Here is an 18,091-nt window from a genome sequence, read left to right as displayed (position 1 = left end):
CGTATAAACTTGCACGATTTTAAAAAGTACTCGCCGTTTTTTTATTTTCTCTTTTTCCTACGAAACGGTTTATGGGAGCGAAGAATAAATCGGGGTCCCTTCAAAGTTCACGGACTGAACAATTCTCCTTCAACTAATCGCAGACTATTTGTTGATTCGATCAATCGTTTTGTGAACTAAATCGTTATGTAAACTAAATCATTTTGTGAACTATTTCGTTGTGTGAACTAAATCGTCACATTGTCGAGTTAACTGACCTCGACGACGTGTGAAATACGAGAGTATGAGATAAGAAGTCCGACATCAAAGAATTGATGTCGAAGTATACGGAAACGGAAATACGTTAACATTTATGCGAAGTGTTATCAAAATCGGCGTCAGATAGTTTGCGACCTACCCTTGTGTGCCTGTCAGATTGGAGTATCTTCACATTCCTACCGTGCAAACGTCCAAGTCGTTGGATGTTACGATTGGTGGTACAGTAGTTACCCGACAATAGTCTCCACTCTTACCTGTGTAATCACTGCACAATCTCGTGCTTTGAACGATAAGCAGAATACGAGAAGCGGAGCGGAAGTTTACGACATTTCCTACTGCAAGGAGCTACGAAGAATGCCACGAAGTGATGTTCACGATGTGAGTGAAATTATTGGTCTAGTCGCTCATAAAATCCGTTTTCACAGTAGTAAGAATTAATGTTAGTCGTTAGATCGTGTGACACGAATTTCTGACCGGTAGTGAGAAGAAGATTGTTCGTCGAACTTTGTTACTCAATGTCAAATGGTGATGATTCAAACTAGACAAATATAGTAGATGTACCTAAATTTGTTACGTTGAAATAATTATCGTTAGTAAGCTCGTTACAAGTACAATGTTACCATTTGCTCTAATGAAAGGATCAAAAATAATACCTTCATGATGAATTTATGTAGAAAAAATGATCAATTTATCGTAATGATACAGTTTTAAACGAAATAGTCTCACAAAGGTTCCTCGCTCTTTTTAGCACATTGAATCGCACGTACTGAAAAACGATTAATAAGTCCGAATTCTTTTTATGAATTTTAACTGTTGCGCGATAGTCGGTGAGAAATGTCAAAGTTGGATCATCTCGTCGATAATCGCTCCCCGAAGAACAAACTAATGTTATCGGAATCGTTGGAAATATAAATGATAAAATTGAATTGATTGTAGATGTGTATTTGGTCACACTTGACTGTCGAAGTGGAGTCCTTAGTTGTGTACAAAATGATTGTTGACTGAATAAAGCTCACGGATGCGTTGACTGAATGTTTGATACGGAATGAAGTTTGATCACGGAATCAATGTTTTTTCGTCTCTATTTACATGGGTTTGGTGAGCGTTCCTATTGGTAAATGAGTTTGTCGGAGAAGTGATCACGGTTGTGCGTGATTGGGTTAATTTTGAGTAGAAAGGGAAACATGGAATAGAAAATTTTCTTTCTCGATATTGACATGGAGTTCTGGAAAGCATTGTTAATAAAAATTGAAAGTTTGGACAAAGGTTTTTGATTTCCTTACAGATATTTTGCAGCTGTCCAAAAAATCAATGTTATGGGGGTTAATTTTGCGTAAAAGAAGGAGAAAAAATGGAGTGGGAAATTTTCTTTCTCGATATTGACATGGAGTTCTGGAAAGCATTGTTAATAAAAATTGAAAGTTTGGACAAAAAGGTTTTTCATTTCCTTACAGATAGTTTGCAGCTGTCCAAAAAATCAATGTTATGGGGGTTAATTTTGCGTAAAAGAAGGAGAAAAATTGGAGTAGGAAATTTCCTTTCTTGATATTGACATGGAGTTCTGGAAAGCATTGTTAATAAAAATTGAAAGTTTGGAGGATGGTTTTCGATTGCCTTGTAGATATTTTGCAGCTGTCCAAAAACCTCAAGTTATAGTCACCGTCAAACCTAACGACTTGTTTGGAAAATTAAAAACTGCGCGATGATCGAAGACACGGTTCGACAGTTGAGTATGCGAGTTAATCCTGTCATAAAATGGCGGATTCCAAGAACTCGCAACATTAACAGAGGTTCTGAAGATAGATCTAAACATCGAAATAATTTTCTTCCGCTGTCTGCTCGGATCGCCTAACAGTTTATTTAATAAATAGAAAATTATTTCCTCAGTTGAGGAGCAAGTTTACGTTCCTGAAACGCAGGAAAAAATTACAGTATTGTCTCGTTATAGATCATCATTCGTGTTTCGTTGTAAGTAGTCTCTCCATCCCCTCCACTGCTTTTATAATTGCTGTGGCGAGTGCGACAAACTGCACGTGAAACTGCAACTATAAAGTTTGCTCGAGTTTGACGGCTTTATAACGAATTTTGTATTGCAATGATCTTTAAATTTCATTAACCAGCCCCTACTGGCATTGAACGAAAACAGTATCTCAATTTCATTTCCTATTTCCTATGCATTCTCCTGTAATAATAAATCCATAAGTGGATTTCTCATTGCCCTCTGTTCTAAAAACCACGTCTAAAGACGGTTTACCAAATCCACAAAACTTCATGTAATAATGTTGTTAAAGAAGTTTTGTCGTTCGATAAGAAATGAAACTGTTAGGTTCGTCGTTATATTATTCTAAAGATAGTACTACTGTTTGATGAACATGTGTCTAGTTTCATATAGATCTGTCGAATCGTTCGTGTATTTACAGTTGTTCAAAGTTGGAGTGTCATAGTATTTTTCTACAATGGAAAAAATGACAAAACTTATTGAATAACCTAGTACTTTTTACTTTTTCATTCCTGTCACCAATTTCATTTTGATCAGTACCCAAGAGATCAAAATTCCCCCTTAAACAGAAGGCTGACAAATTATAAAAGTTTCTTGATGATACGATCTTCAGACTGTGGAAAACAGAGTGAGTAATTTGTTGTTTGGAACATCGGAAACTATGATCGTTTCCTTTAAAAATTAGCGAAACTCCATTAAAGGAGCATACTTTTTGACGAAGTTACAGCCATTTAAGGTTACAGGTCTTAATTTTATCCTTTCGAGAACATTTTTTGTCGACAAAAAAATTATGTCACATGCGTCCTAGTATGCTTTACACGCACGCAAATTTTTATTAAAATCGAACCTGTGGATTAGGAGAGCTTCCTCATAATACATGTTGTTTTTCTCTCTCTTCAAATCACTGGAGAAGAGATCTTGAATTTTTGATCCCCGTACGAGCTCCCAAATAACTGTTGTACTCGTGCGTGGTTTATGAATATATATATATATATATATATATATATATTTATATTATAAGTTACAGTGATAATAGTATTAGACGTAGTGTCGGTGACTAGTTTCGCTTGGAGCGTCTTTTAATTGTCTCGTCTTATTGCCTTTCAGTCATACTGTCCGCGACACGCTCTCCGGACATACTCTCAACGTCATACTGTGTGTCCCTTAATGATCCTTCTCGGGTTTCCAAATGCAATCGATCTTTTTCTCAGTCTACTGAGAATTTCGGCGGCGTTCATCGTCTTCGTGGCATAAAGCCACACGCAATTCACATAAACGTCCTGTTTCATCAACCTATGCTCACTGGTCACTTCAAACAACGAACCATCCTTCACACAACGATCATTCGTTTTGCCTTGGCACACCAGTTCGGCAATGTTCCCCAGTTCAATGTCTTTTTGCTGCACTGCGCGCAGTCGTGCAGTCACACTCTGCTCACCCTCGTTCACACACATGCACGCATCTCTATTCGATTTCGTATCGGCGTCTGCATTACAAATCTCCGGCACAGGTCCATTCGACGATACCATTCTCAAATGCACCGGTACTTGTTCCTCTTTAAAACCAAACTCTAATTTAACGTTCGTCTTTAATAAATTCGTCAACGGTCTCGCAATAATCGCGTACTGGCTTACAAACATTCTAAAACAACCAATCAAACCCAGAAGATTCTGCACGGCTTTAACACTCTCTGATTTTGAGAATCTCGCAACGGCATCGGTTTTTTGTTCCGACGGACGCACACTACATTCTTAATCATGTGCCCTACGTACTGGATCTTTGATTCCGCAAATTGACCTTTGTCCCAGTTAATGGACAACTGAAACTTACTCGCGGCGTTCAATACGCTCTCAGGGTTTTCTACAGTAATTCTACATGCAACATCTTTGGTATACGGAACATCTATTTTGTAAACTTCGCAAACAGCGCCCATTTTCACACATTCATCCTTCCGCGTCAAAGACAAATCGCTATTTGTATCGATCAATGCTACTGAGTCATGCTTCGTTGTCTTTACCTTCTCGTGATGTTTTCCTCGAGGAAGCTGTGCGACACTACAAACATCCTTTTCCACGTTCAACTTTTGCGGGCACTTCGACCCAACGTGCCCGTGTTCGTTGCACTTGAAACATTTTATCCCTTTGTCCTTCATTGGACAATTCGCACTCACACGATTTGGCAATCCAAAACTAAAACATCGCTTCGTCTTCGCAGTTACAATACGCACTGATCTCTGCACTTCATCTTCCATGCGCTTCGTCCCCGCATTTCCAACACGCACTAGTCTCTGCACTTCATCTTCCATGCGCTTCGTCTTCGTTCTAATGCTGTTCTTCGTTTCCTCGTAGATTATGAATTTTTTCTGAAATGCTCCTGGCTCCATACAACACGACTTTGTTACACTCTTCGTCTTGAATCCCGTCGATTATGTATCGTACCACAGCATCAGTCTCCACGTCTACTCGAGAGGCTATGTCGAGCATCCGATAGATGTATTCTTCATACGATTCGTCGTTACGCTTCCTCCTTTGTGTCAGCTCCTCATGTGTTCGGTAGTTACTGGTTTTACAACCAAATTCCGACTTCGAAGCGCTCTTCAAACATTTCCAGCTTCGGCCACATTTCTCGTAATTAACAAACAGCTTTGCCGAACCTCGTAAAAGTCTTTTGGCGTATATTATCATTTGAATGTCAATCCATTCACACGTATCGGCAGTTTCCTCAAAATCGCTGATCCAAAGTTTAACGCTTCGTTTGTCGTCCCCGTTGAACGTTGTCATCGACTCTTCCACATCTTTAAAACTAGGTACACATTTTACCTGTCTCCTCTTTCCGCATGTATCGCGTCCTGATCTTCCATTATCGCCGTCGTCATCGTCGTCATCAACGTCTTCTTCAACTCTGTCCACATGATCTTCTTCGTCGTCCTCGTCGGAATCACTCGTATCTTCGTTTCCACTTTCCTCTTCTAGCGTCAAGGCAGCTTGCAAACGTCGTCGTAATTCTTCTTTGTTTCCAGTGATTATTCATTTTCGTCTTTTCAATTCTGTTAGAAGCTCTACCAACTTCATTTTACCAACTTCAGAATTGTCGCACATATTTTTACCACTGACACTTTTTCGTCGTGTCTCGCAGCTCATCCTTGTAACTCTCGTCGTTTCACCTTCACACTGAACTACGTCTAAACTATCCTGCATAACGACACCTGTCTGATTCATCCCGGACGAGCCCCCAAAATTGTTGTTTTTCTCTCTCTTCGAATCACTGGAGAAGAGATCTTGAGTGATTGATCCCCGTACGAGCCCCCAAATAACTGTTGTACTCGTGCGTGGTTTATGGATATATATATTATAAGTTACAGTGATAATAGTATTAGACCTAGTGTCGGTGGCTAGTTTCGCTTGGTGCGTCTTTTAATTGTCTCGTCTTATTGCCTTTCAGTCATACTGTCCGCGAGACACTCTCCGGACATACTCTCGGCGTCATACTGTGTGTCCCTTAACGTTCTTCTCGCACTCTATATAGTCATGCCCATTCATTCTCTTTCGTTCCAATCCTCAGTCTCTCTCACTTCAGACATTCGGACACGTTCGACGATTCTAATCGTTCGTCTTTTCCAAACATATTCCCTTTCATCCCCATGCATTCTCACGCTCGGTCGTCGCGCAAGACCCCCTGTAAAGGATACTCGTGCCTTCCAGGAAAACTAGCGGACAGATCGACGCCAAATGTTTAGCTCAACTCAAGTCCGACCGCACGCGCTATCTTGTTGAGGCCTGCGCTCGAAGTAGGTCCAAGCGGACGCGGAAAATCCGATACCACACATAGTGTAATATTATACTTTTTCGATCCACCGTGAAATGAATAATTAAAACCGTCAAATGATTCGAGTGAACTTTCTTACGATTTCTCGCCATCGTGTGCCATCTTGCTCATTCGTAGACTGTCGCACTTGCCGCGACAAAGAACAAACGAACTCCAAAATAGAGGACTGTTTCGTTATAAGTAATGCCTGCCTCCCCAAGTACACTACTTACAACGAGGCAATACTGTATTCGGTGGGACGACAATACAACGTGGAAACGCATTATCTATGAGAAAACGGCGTTGTGTCGTATTTCACGTATTTCACGTAACTCCAAGCTCGGAAGTTTAAAGCTTCGAAAGGCAAGGGAAGTTTAACGAGCGCGCGAGTTCACGACGGTAAGGACAAACGCGGAGTAGGTCGCGTGAATAGCCCTGTACAGTTCGCAGTGACGAGTATATCGGTCTCGAAAGCAGCCGTTCCCTCGCATTACGAGCGCAGCTTTCGAATTTATTCGCCGCGTGGACACACCAGACCAGGATGTTCTTGGACTGCCTGTAAGCACGTATACCGGACAAAGCTCACGAGGCCGCTAGACCTCGCGATGTATCTCCACCTCCACGCGCGGCGGAAGTAATCGTTTTAACGTGCAATGGCACCGATCGTTAAGTACCGTGGTCCTCGTCTTACGTCACGCCGAGATCGCGTTCTGTCTAGCGATGGGAACAACGCGACTCGAATCCGCTCTGACGAATTATGCAATCGAACCGGAACCACGCGGGAACCAGTTTTTCACGGGAAGACACGTGGATACTCGTGGCCCGTTACAAACGGAACATTTACACGATTTATCGATAGAACTCATCGAAACGAACGAACCATTTTTAATACACCGATATTCGTTGATCGATTGGGAGGTATTCGAATTTTTTTGCGGATACAGGATTATTTTACAAATTGTTACGTACTGGGGTAAACTTGGACAAATTTTGGGAAAATAACAACGTTTACGAGACACTTACAAGGAAATGTAAATGGGTAGAAACTAGATATTTAAAACGATGAATGCACAAATACATCGAAGATCAACAGTTGATGTTTCGTCGAGATTATAAATCGTTTTATAACAATGTACATTTTTAATTTATTTGATTCTTCGCGTCGTGTTAAAGGGTTGTATTTAGATGTCTAGACTAGTGCAACCGAGTGTACTTAAACAAAAATAAGATAGGGTAGTTAAGAAAAATGGAATGGTTCGTGTTACCATCTAGTAGCTTTAAACTTCGAATGAGTCTAGGTAGGCATCTGAGATTAACATATGCAGTAAAAAGAAACTATGAAAAATCACTCTAAGTATAAGAAATGCTACGAAATATTTACAATTACCTGTATACAGTTAGCAAAACAACATTATAGGAGAACCACGGTACTATCAAAGATCTAAATATAATTAATTCCTAAGTGTATTCGATTGGATCATCTATTAGATTTGAACACGCTTATCTCTTGAGAAAACTTGCTGATCCTTAGTCTTGCTTACTCGAATCTTTTTATTTCTTCCGATGAATTCCTTTATTCAATTAACTGTACCACGCTGTTAGTCGAATAAAAAGAATTCATTCACGAATGGAAGGATTTCGAGGTTAGATAAAGATTACCATTTAACGGAACAAATTTCGAACAGTATATCTTTTAAACTTATACTTGACGTTAGAATATTATTCTTCACCGATCGATCACGTGGAAAGAAATGAATCGACGATTCAGAAATGTTATTCCGATTCTGTTCCTCCGATCCAATAATAAATTTTAATACTGGAATTCTTTTCGTACAATTCTTATGAATCACGCGATACCGTGTTGCTCTGGGTTTGATCGTAAAAAGCTTGAAAACATCGTCACCGTGAGACCGTTGCGTCAGCGTGAACATTCTTCGAAAGGAACGACTTGATTGAGAATTTCGAGAAACGAGCATCGAGTGCCCATCGCTAGTTACAGCTTACGGCCACTCTAAGACTGTATCTACGTAGGTACTCGGCTACGCCTCAATACATTGCCTCGACCCACGCGCCATTGTCTTCTCTTTCGGACGACGCTGGCTGATGTAAGAGGGAACGAGATATGTACGTATTCGCGGATACGTTTCAGCGACAGAAAAGGTTTCACTGAAATTATAAGCAGATAGGCAGATACGTAGGACGATGCTGGATATCGAAATCCGACGCTGAACTCTTACAGAACGAGAACATTTTTCAACAACGAAAGCGAAACATAATTATCGGGACAGACGACTTTTCGGGAAATATTAACAAAATACTTGCACTTTTTCCAAGAGACAAAATTCCCCCCTTACAATGTTTCGTTCGTGACAAGAAATTTTCAAAAATTACTTATGCCTTCGCTTATGCCTATGCTCGATAATTTCTAACCGAGGTTTCTGGGCAACGATCATAATATTTCTTAATTGTAATTTCATGGTGAGCTGTTAAGCAGTCTGAATAAATGTACCAAATTGCATTCGTTAATTTTTATAAAATACAGTGGCCTTTCTATCGTTGTTCATCGATTTTTATATGTAAATAAGTGAAATACGGTTGCGATAACACGCAACACAAGCGAAAAGAAATATTTATTTTGTCAAACGTAGATCAAATTATTTTTCTTCAAATTGGAAAGTTTTAAAATTGATATTTCTGTTTATTGTGTAACGTTGTTCGATGCATTGGAGTAAATGTGTAACCGACCCGAAGAACAGTACTCTACATACAAAAGCAATACTTATAGATTACGCTACCTAATATTGTAGAATAATCGTTCTTTATTATTAATACAAAAAGGCACGCAATACAAGCGAAAAAGAATCTTAATTTTGTCAAACATAGATTGAATTATTTTTCTTCAAATTGGAAAGTTTTAAAATTGATATTTCTCTTTATTGTGTAACGTTGTTTGATGCATTGGAGTAACTTTGCAGCCAACCCAAGGAACAGTATTGTACGTACAAAAGCTTAGAAATAATGCTTACTAATATTGTACAATGATTGTTCTTTATTATTAATACAAAAAGGCACGCAACACAAGCGAAAAAGAATCTTAATTTTGTCAAACGAAGATCGAATTATTTTTCTTCAAATTGGAAAGTTTTAAAATTGATATTTCTGTTTATTGTGTAACGTTGTTTGATGCATTGGAGTAACTTTGCAGCCAACCCAAGGAACAGTATTGTACGTACAAAAGCTTAGAGATAATGCTTACTAATATTGTACAATGATTGTTCTTTATTATTAATACAAAAAGGCACGCAACACAAGCGAAAAAGAATCTTAATTTTGTCAAACGTAGATCGAATTATTTTTCTTCAAATTGGAAAGTTTTAAAATTGATATTTCTGTTTATTGTGTAACGTTGTTTGATGCATTGGAGTAACTTTGCAGCCAACCCAAGGAACAGTATTGTACGTACAAAAGCTTAGAGATAATGCTTACTAATATTGTACAATGATTGTTCTTTATTATTAATACAAAAAGGCACTCAACACAAGCGAAAAAGAATCTTAATTTTGTCAAACGTAGATCGAATTATTTTTCTTCAAATTGGAAAGTTTTAAAATTGATATTTCTGTTTATTGTGTAACGTTGTTTGATGCATTGGAGTAACTTTGCAGCCAACCCAAGGAACAGTATTGTACGTACAAAAGCTTAGAGATAATGCTTACTAATATTGTACAATGATTGTTCTTTATTATTAATACAAAAAGGCACTCAACACAAGCGAAAAAGAATCTTAATTTTGTCAAACATAGATCGAATTATTTTTCTTCAAATTGGAAAGTTTTAAAATTGATATTTCTGTTTATTGTGTAACGTTGTTTGATGCATTGGAGTAACTTTGCAGCCAACCCAAGGAACAGTATTGTACGTACAAAAGCTTAGAAATAATGCTTACTAATATTGTACAATGATTGTTCTTTATTATTAATACAAAAAGGCACGCAACACAAGCGAAAAAGAATCTTAATTTTGTCAAACGAAGATCGAATTATTTTTCTTCAAATTGGAAAGTTTTAAAATTGATATTTCTGTTTATTGTGTAACGTTGTTTGATGCATTGGAGTAACTTTACAGCCTTATAATTTTCCCAATTTCTTATCATTTTGCGCATGTATACGTAAGAAGATGCTCCACAGAACAAAGCCGGTATTCCGCTGGTCTCACGACTTCTTCGCGACATGAATCATGCCTGTTCCGGTCCGACCCACGCGTACGTGTCCCTGAAACACCCGCGCCACGGTCTCATCCTCGTCTCGACGCATCTTGTCCGTCTGAACTTGTCTCGATTACGCTTAAATTTATGAAATAGTCTTTTATGGCAATATCCTACGCCTCTACGCCAACGGTTTGGTGTTGTGAACTGGGTCTCGAAGTTCAAGTACGAAGATCTTCGAACGCACGTTGCAAATCATATCGAGGAAACGTTAAACGCACGAAATATCATAAATCGAAGATGAATCTCAATTAGTCGAAAATTTTTTTCGCGTGTTCCGTGTACTTGTGACAGCTTTACAAAATATAAATAAATTATAAATGGCGTATATTTTGGAAGCTAACACAATTTAGAATATTACCGATCACGGTCTACATAAGTTTGTTTTTTTTTTTTAATTTTAATGCTAACCTACATGCCGTAAGACAAAATATTTGTAACATTCACATAAGTATAGTAATGATTTTTACGAGTTAACAAACATATGAAACTTGTTTAGGATAATTTTAATTTATATTTTCTTACGTCTGAAGATTACCGAAAACTGTTTATGGAAAACAGTTCTGTTTAATAAAATGCTTGTTCCTTTTAATAATTTTATAGGTACATTTTTTTCGCAAAACAAGCAACAACTACGATTAATTGTAATTTAAAATGTTCAATTTCTGGAAAATCACTTTAAAATGTATTGAAGTATATTAGTATGAAATCAATGAAACCAAACCAGCTGCTTTTTACTTCTAAACTATAGCTGTTGATCGCATTTCAATTTTAAGAAGGTAAATGAACTGTAGGAATTGACAGTATTGATCGAAGAAAATAAAATGATTTAATAAACATATATCTGAACGCGTATAATTTTAAAGGCAGTTAATTTCTTAATTCGTAAGTCATAGCGAGTGTTCAAGACTATGGTTGTTTTTATTTACGAAATGTAGGTATTTTTCGAGACTTAACATAATTCGAAAAATACCCACCTCTTAAAAAAATAGAAAGAACTTTACGCAGTTGTAGATTCCCTAAACATAAATAAACATCGATATTTTAGAGATATTCTGAGATAAATTTGAACTTTTCTCTTTCTCTCCTTTTAACTTCTCTTCACCAAATTGTTCCAATACGAATATATCATTTATTCCTTAAAGTACCAACTTTCGTCTCAATAATGTTTCAGTACAACGAACGATTCACGAGTTACCGTTTATACTTGGAAAATTAGTCGTGTCACTTTGTAAATTACTTTCCTCGCGGTGTAAATTTGTCTGCAGTTAAATGCCTTTATCTTGAACATTTAATTGCTCGGTTAAATTTTAACCTCGTAAAACTAACGTTTGTGCAAAAGAGAACCAGCTAATATCACAGATAGCTTCCGAGAGGCCATCTGCATGAGAAGAAATTCGTCTGTTATCCGTGGAGGCAATTTCGGATATAGAGAGTTAATGAAAGTACCCTTCCCTTTATTGGCACGTAAAGAGAACGAGGAGAGAAACGGATTAATTCTCACGCTGGGTATTCCCCGTACAATATGGAGACGGTACGTACCATCCAATTACGTCTGAGCCCCGTCCTTAGCTCGTGAACGTCGTTTAATCGCGGCCCACGTGACCAAGACGAGAATCAAGACGTTACCTTCAATATCTAAGACATAAAATAATCGACCTAAAGGGTAGACAGTCCTGGTGTGATTGTTCTCTGATTACGCTCGAGCTAGCCGTGCCAAAAGATAATCGCCACGCAAATACTCCGACATGATACTCATCTGGGCTTGTCACGAGAATACAGTGGGCCATATATTAAACAGTTTGATCAGAATCCACCCAACAATCGAGATCTGGGGAGATTCTATTAAAATCGATTCATTTTTCCCCCAAAAGGACTGTGTTACTATTTAGTGGATCGATTTATACGTGTTCACAGTAATAGATTGTTCAATAAGTTTCGTCGTTCGATAAAACTTATTGAACGACCTAGTATTCGATTGTTTACAAACAATGCTCCTTATTTTGAACATTGTCTCTTAACGTTTCGCGAGTTGTTTCAGTTTGTTCGTTTGATAACATATTTACGCGTTCGAGGTATATAGTTATTTGCATCTGAAGCGATAATTGCATGTTCTTCTAATCGAGAAATGGCCTATATACATCCGATCCATGAGCTAAAAGACTGTTCCATAAATTCATTAAATTCTTACTTGTAGAGTCATTTGAATTCCACTGTCCATTATCAGAGCACTCATCAATATCAATATTATCGATCATATGAAAATATTCGTACATGCACGGTTTGAAACTTTCCTTTTACGTGGAGTTAAATATCAACAATGACATACCAACTTGTTTAAATTTATCTCTAATACATACATACATATATATATATATATATATATATATATATATATATATATAAATATTATATAAATACGTAGAAAAAAATTAAAAAAACATCGACGGCTGTAGTAGAATATAAACAATGGAAATACAAAAACAAAATATTCATTCATTTTTTCTTCAGGAATGTAATTGTTATATAATTCACAAAAAATTAAATCAAATGACGAACTATATCGGTTTTTTTAAGTAATAAATGAATAATAATTGCCTTTTATTGAATCTTTATTGAACGAATGAAGAGAGAATTAATTCAGAAGTAATGGATTTTACCATGAGTTCTTATACATCTATTAACAAATATTTTGTGCAATTAAGAAACATTAAATTCGAATGCAAGTTAATGCACGCACTATTGTATAATTTCGTTCTCTGTTCTCGTACAACGAACGCGTCGTGAACGATTTCACAAAGACCATATTTTTTCGTATTTCCCAAATGGCCGATTCCTTTCAATTTAAACACATCTATACATCTTACTTTCCCTTTGAAATTCCCTTTCAATTTCCCTTACTTTCCCAACACCCCTCGTTTACACGAGGAAAATAATGTTATGCGTCCTATAAATATTCATACTACGATAGGCCCATGAAATAATAAAATAAAAATGAAAGTTCCATAATTTGATTTGTTTTATCTCTGTGAAGCAAAGTTTTTTACTTGTAGCAGAATAAAATGTTTCTTTGCATGTTTTTCGTTCCTTCTTTTAAAGAAAATGAATTCTAATATACTATTTGGAGTGTCTGGAAGATTTTTGTAGCAACTTCTCCAGACGTATAAATAATAGGAACATGATATGTGCTCCAAAATACTCTTTAAATGCTTCAACAAGAACACAGAATGTAAAAGTAACGTTGTACCTAAATGTGATTAAAGTCTGACGAGAATTTTAGCAATAGGTTCAGACTATTTTCAATTAAACGCTACAAAAGCGAAAAAATCTTTTCTACTACGTAATGATTATGCTGTTTTTCTTTTATAAATTAAAATCATTGCGAAGACAAACAATTTTTAAAGATTTATGTTAATGCTTGTTCACAAGAAACATTTTCATTAGAAGAATCATCTGAAGCATATATTAAATTTAGTTGTGTATCGATCCTGATCGTGAAATCGCCCCATGATGAAATTCAGATTATTCTAAATTCGAAATAACCGATTATTTCAGTCGATTAGACGTTATCGTGTTAAGAAGCATACATACGATACATACGTACATTGAAAAGGAATATCATTGTTTAATAGTTGAGACGTCATCAATCGGTCTTAAAACATGTTTTTCCGTAAAGAATATTTTTTCGAAATATTTTTCGATTTCAATACTATTTTTCTTAACACGTACAGAGGAAATAAAATCAAGGAAATTACTAATTTTCCTTGTATTTCCTTTAAATCGTGTCTAGCCAAAACTTATCATTTATCTTTCATTGCTACAATTTTCTCTGACGTGTTCCAAGAGCAACGAAAGAGATGAGAATAATCAAAAATGATGGAAGTGGTTTACGGAAGAACTGAACCTTGACCTCTGTTAAAGCTCAGAATTCCGTTAAATTTCGCAACCGTTGAAGGAAGCAAACAATGTCTGCTATAAACTTACCATAGATATGATCTCGAGGCAGAAAACACTTGTCGTTCTGGGCGATGCGAAATTCCAAATGGAAACTTGGAGAACTTACCCTTGGCTGCTTTTGTTCGACGTTATTCCGCGACTCAAACTACATAACTCCGACGTGACCGCGTCTAAGGTGGCTAGCAGGAAAGCCCAATCTGCAACGGGTGGTCTGACGGGACACGCGTACCCTATTATAAGCCCCCACGCCCCCTTTTAGCTCCACACAGCTCGTAATACGAGAACGGGACTTTGTGTCACGTAATGCTGCTGTAGCACGAAACTTCCAACCGTTCTGGCTGATACGTGGACTTACAACCCCTAAGAACACCGTGGGTACATCCGTGTGCACATTAAATTGTGGTCGACCGAAAAGACCAGCTTCATCTTCGATTCGATTAACTTGCTTACCAAGGAACTGTTCTTCGAACAATTTCCTTGTTCCTCGACACGTTTTTTTTTTTTGTAAAGAGAAGTCTGTGGGTCGAAGAAACTTGCTCGAGAGATAATGTTGCTCACGCAGACAGATGTCTATAACTTTTCAAACAATTTACAGGTTTTGTATCGCTGCGCAGAGTAGGCAGTAGAGAATACCCTCGCGCCTCAGAGATCGTTTTATTAGCAACGACACCGCAAACTTGGACTCTTGGACAACCGTACACACCTCATGTGCGTGGGCCAGACTGTAGGCCATTATGATAATTAGTCGTCACGGACTAACTTCTACGAGACGCTGGAAAGTATACACGATAGGGAAAAATAAACATTTTTTTTTTAGAATCATATACCTCTGTCTATCGTGTCTGTGAAAATACAGAACACCTCTACCTTGTGAAACCTACAAAGGGGAAAGTTGCACAGTCAACATTGAGAACGTCGTTCTATACTTATCCATAGGACATAGCTTAAGACGCGTTCAGAAATAATTAAAATATATAACACTTAAGCGATATACTTAGCATTAATACTTGATATACAAGTATCAAGAGATACCTTCATTTTGTCCAGAGCAATATGATCTTTAAGGAAAAGGTGTTCTTCATAGCATGTGTAGCATGCTTAGTCAAGGGGCTTAGCACAATATACTTAAAACATATAACTCTTAGTAATATACTTATTACTTGTATACGTCGATATGTCCAACATTTGTCAATATACTGTATGTTACTCTAACTAGCTTTCAAGATATTAATATTACGCTATATTTTCTTAGCGCAAGCCATTTAGTATTACCTGGCTTGTTTTTCTGTAGATATGGCTGCCATTTCGAAATTCTTCTCGCTGCATTTATCTTAGCGAGTATGCTCACCCATTGTCTTACGTTAGTTCTTTGCGTTCAACCTACATATCTCTTATTAATGAACGTGGTAAAAGTGGCACAAGACCATAGATGCAACTGAAAGTTGAAGAAATATCATATAAGTTACGAGGATTCGATTCGTGTGTTATCTTTTCAACTTTTAGTTGCATGAAAGATAAAATCTGCCACCTCCTTCGCTTCAAATTGTTACATCTCTCTTGAAACTTTTCATCTTTTAGATCACTAAAATAACCATATCATCAGTAAGAGTCTACCGCATAGGTTATGGTTGCTCATCTTTACTTCTCGAACTGCAAATCAGTGGAATAAAATTAAAAATATGAAATGCATATTCTGTGACTATTAAACAAAGTATCAAATTCTTTGTACATAATTGTATTCACAGGAGTCTTCAAATGACAATTGACATTTTTAACGAAATTCTTGTACTAGTTCTTACAAACATATTCAACGATTTCTTCTTTATCAATATATGTCCCATTATCGATAATTGAATTAAAGCAGTCTTATAACGATAAATTATAAATACACGTAATTGAAAGTTTTTCAGAAATACTTCACATAAATTACAATTAAACATAGTTCGGCTAAGGTCGTGTTTAAATACATTTTCTTCGGGAAAATATCAATACTTTTCTAATAATACTTTCATAAAGATATAATGAAAAATATCAACATTTTCATTTACGTTAGATGACTCATGATTCATATGTGTGCGTTAAGCCGATTCGTGAAATGGAAACACCACGTTTCCCGGTTATATGAAATCGAGTAAATCTGATCCAATTTCATGTAACCAGGGACCAGGGTACGTTGATCCGCATATCGGGACAAAATGCCCAAATCGTGACCAAAATGTGAAATTCTTAAAACAAACCCGATTATTGTTGACGAAATTGGATATTCGGTCAGTAACATATTTAAGACCATGAAGTAGAAACTTCAATTTAGTTGATAGTAAGATTCCATATTAAGTAACTTTGTTTTCCAGTGTATTTCCACCGTGTATTTTTAACAGAAACTTACCATACTACCCGAGTTTAAAGCTCTGTAAAATATGGCTACACTTCCTGTTCTTGTAGTTGAGAGACTTTAAGGTTATGGTCATAAACACACTAGATCTAAAAAATTATTTGTGGTTTTATCAGTTTGCTTCTATCCATACAGTACTCATTCATGGGCCTGTCAGCATATCGCAAGTTTTCTTATTTATTGATCAATTATTCGAGGAAGCTCAGAAAGCCTGAAACAAAGGCCTTGAAAGTTTTCACTGGAAACTTCTAGAATACCTAGAAAGGAGAATCTGCTACACATGCTATGAAAAACACCTTTTCCTTAAAGATCGTATTGCTCTGGACAAAATAAAGGTATCTCTTAATCGGTTTAAAGCACTAGTGGCGGCAACATTAATTATTGGGATAGTTCTCAATTGATGTCAAACTTAAAAATTTTACCGACACTTTTTTACATCACTTTGAAAACAAATAAATTCTTTCCATAGAAGTATGCTCGCGAAAGCTTTCTTTTAAGAGATATCCACTTCTAAAGTTACAAGACGAAGAAGTCAATATCTAAACGAACAATAAAGCGAAACGGAATAAAATAATTTTAACAGGCCTGGGTTTTCAAGGAAATCGAAAGTTTGGAGCATATGCAGAATTTACTGAAATTCAGCATACGGAACATGGTTAAGCATATCTATTACATTTGTTTCCAAGCAGAAAGTTCAATAAATCGAACCACGTATTTAACTAAATGGCTAAACTAAAAAATGTAAGATCTACTAAAGAATTAATGAATGATTCGTGCTAGGCACGAGTTTCGTAATTTTCAGTTTTCAACTACCGAACGCAAATAACTCGAAACTCTATCTTCTTAAATTTCAGTGTATTTCATTTAATTTCATCAGTCGCGATAAAAGAGGTCGATTCCTGGAACAAATATCGACCTACCCGGATAGTTGAACCAATATCGTTTCAGTTATCCGGAGATTACTGTGAAACATGAATGCTCGAAATCGATAAATAATAGAATGTCGATCTACCCGGATAACTGGACCAATTTCGTTTCAGTTATCCGGAGATTACCGTAAAAAATGAATGCTCGAAATCGACAAATAATAGAATGTCGACCTACCCGGATAACTGAACCAATTTCGTTTCAGTTATCCGGAGATTACCGTATAACATGAATGCTCGAAATCGATAAATAATAGAATATCGACCTACCCGGATAACTGGACCAATTTCGTTTCAGTTATCCGGAGATTACCGTGTAACATGAATGCTCGAAATCGATAAATAATAGAACGTCGACCTACCCGGATAACTGAACCAATTTCGTTTCAGTTATCCGGAGATTACCATGGAACATAAATGCTCGAAATCGATAAATAATAGAACGTCGACCTACCCAGATAACTGAACCAATTTCGTTTCAGTTATCCGGA

General features: G+C 36.8%; 2 protein-coding genes across 2 annotated transcripts in view; both read right to left on the bottom strand.

Annotated features, from left to right (window-relative positions):
- The window catches only part of Stet (stem cell tumor), a 615,911-nt gene that overhangs the window by 478,818 nt on the left and 119,002 nt on the right, over window positions 1-18,091 (bottom strand). The gene's annotated exons all lie outside the window — the stretch shown is intronic.
- On the bottom strand, window positions 4,432-5,475 carry LOC143144525 (uncharacterized). The gene is made up of 2 exons (XM_076307030.1): window positions 5,334-5,475; window positions 4,432-5,261 (listed from the first exon to the last, which is right to left on the bottom strand). Exons 1-2 carry the CDS (start codon window positions 5,473-5,475, stop codon window positions 4,579-4,581), a joined length of 825 nt encoding a protein of 274 aa, XP_076163145.1. The 3' UTR covers window positions 4,432-4,578.

This window comes from Ptiloglossa arizonensis, chromosome 3 (assembly GCF_051014685.1).
Source record: "Ptiloglossa arizonensis isolate GNS036 chromosome 3, iyPtiAriz1_principal, whole genome shotgun sequence".
NCBI lineage: Eukaryota > Metazoa > Arthropoda > Insecta > Hymenoptera > Colletidae > Ptiloglossa > Ptiloglossa arizonensis.
This window is presented reverse-complemented; position numbering and strand designations above follow the sequence as displayed.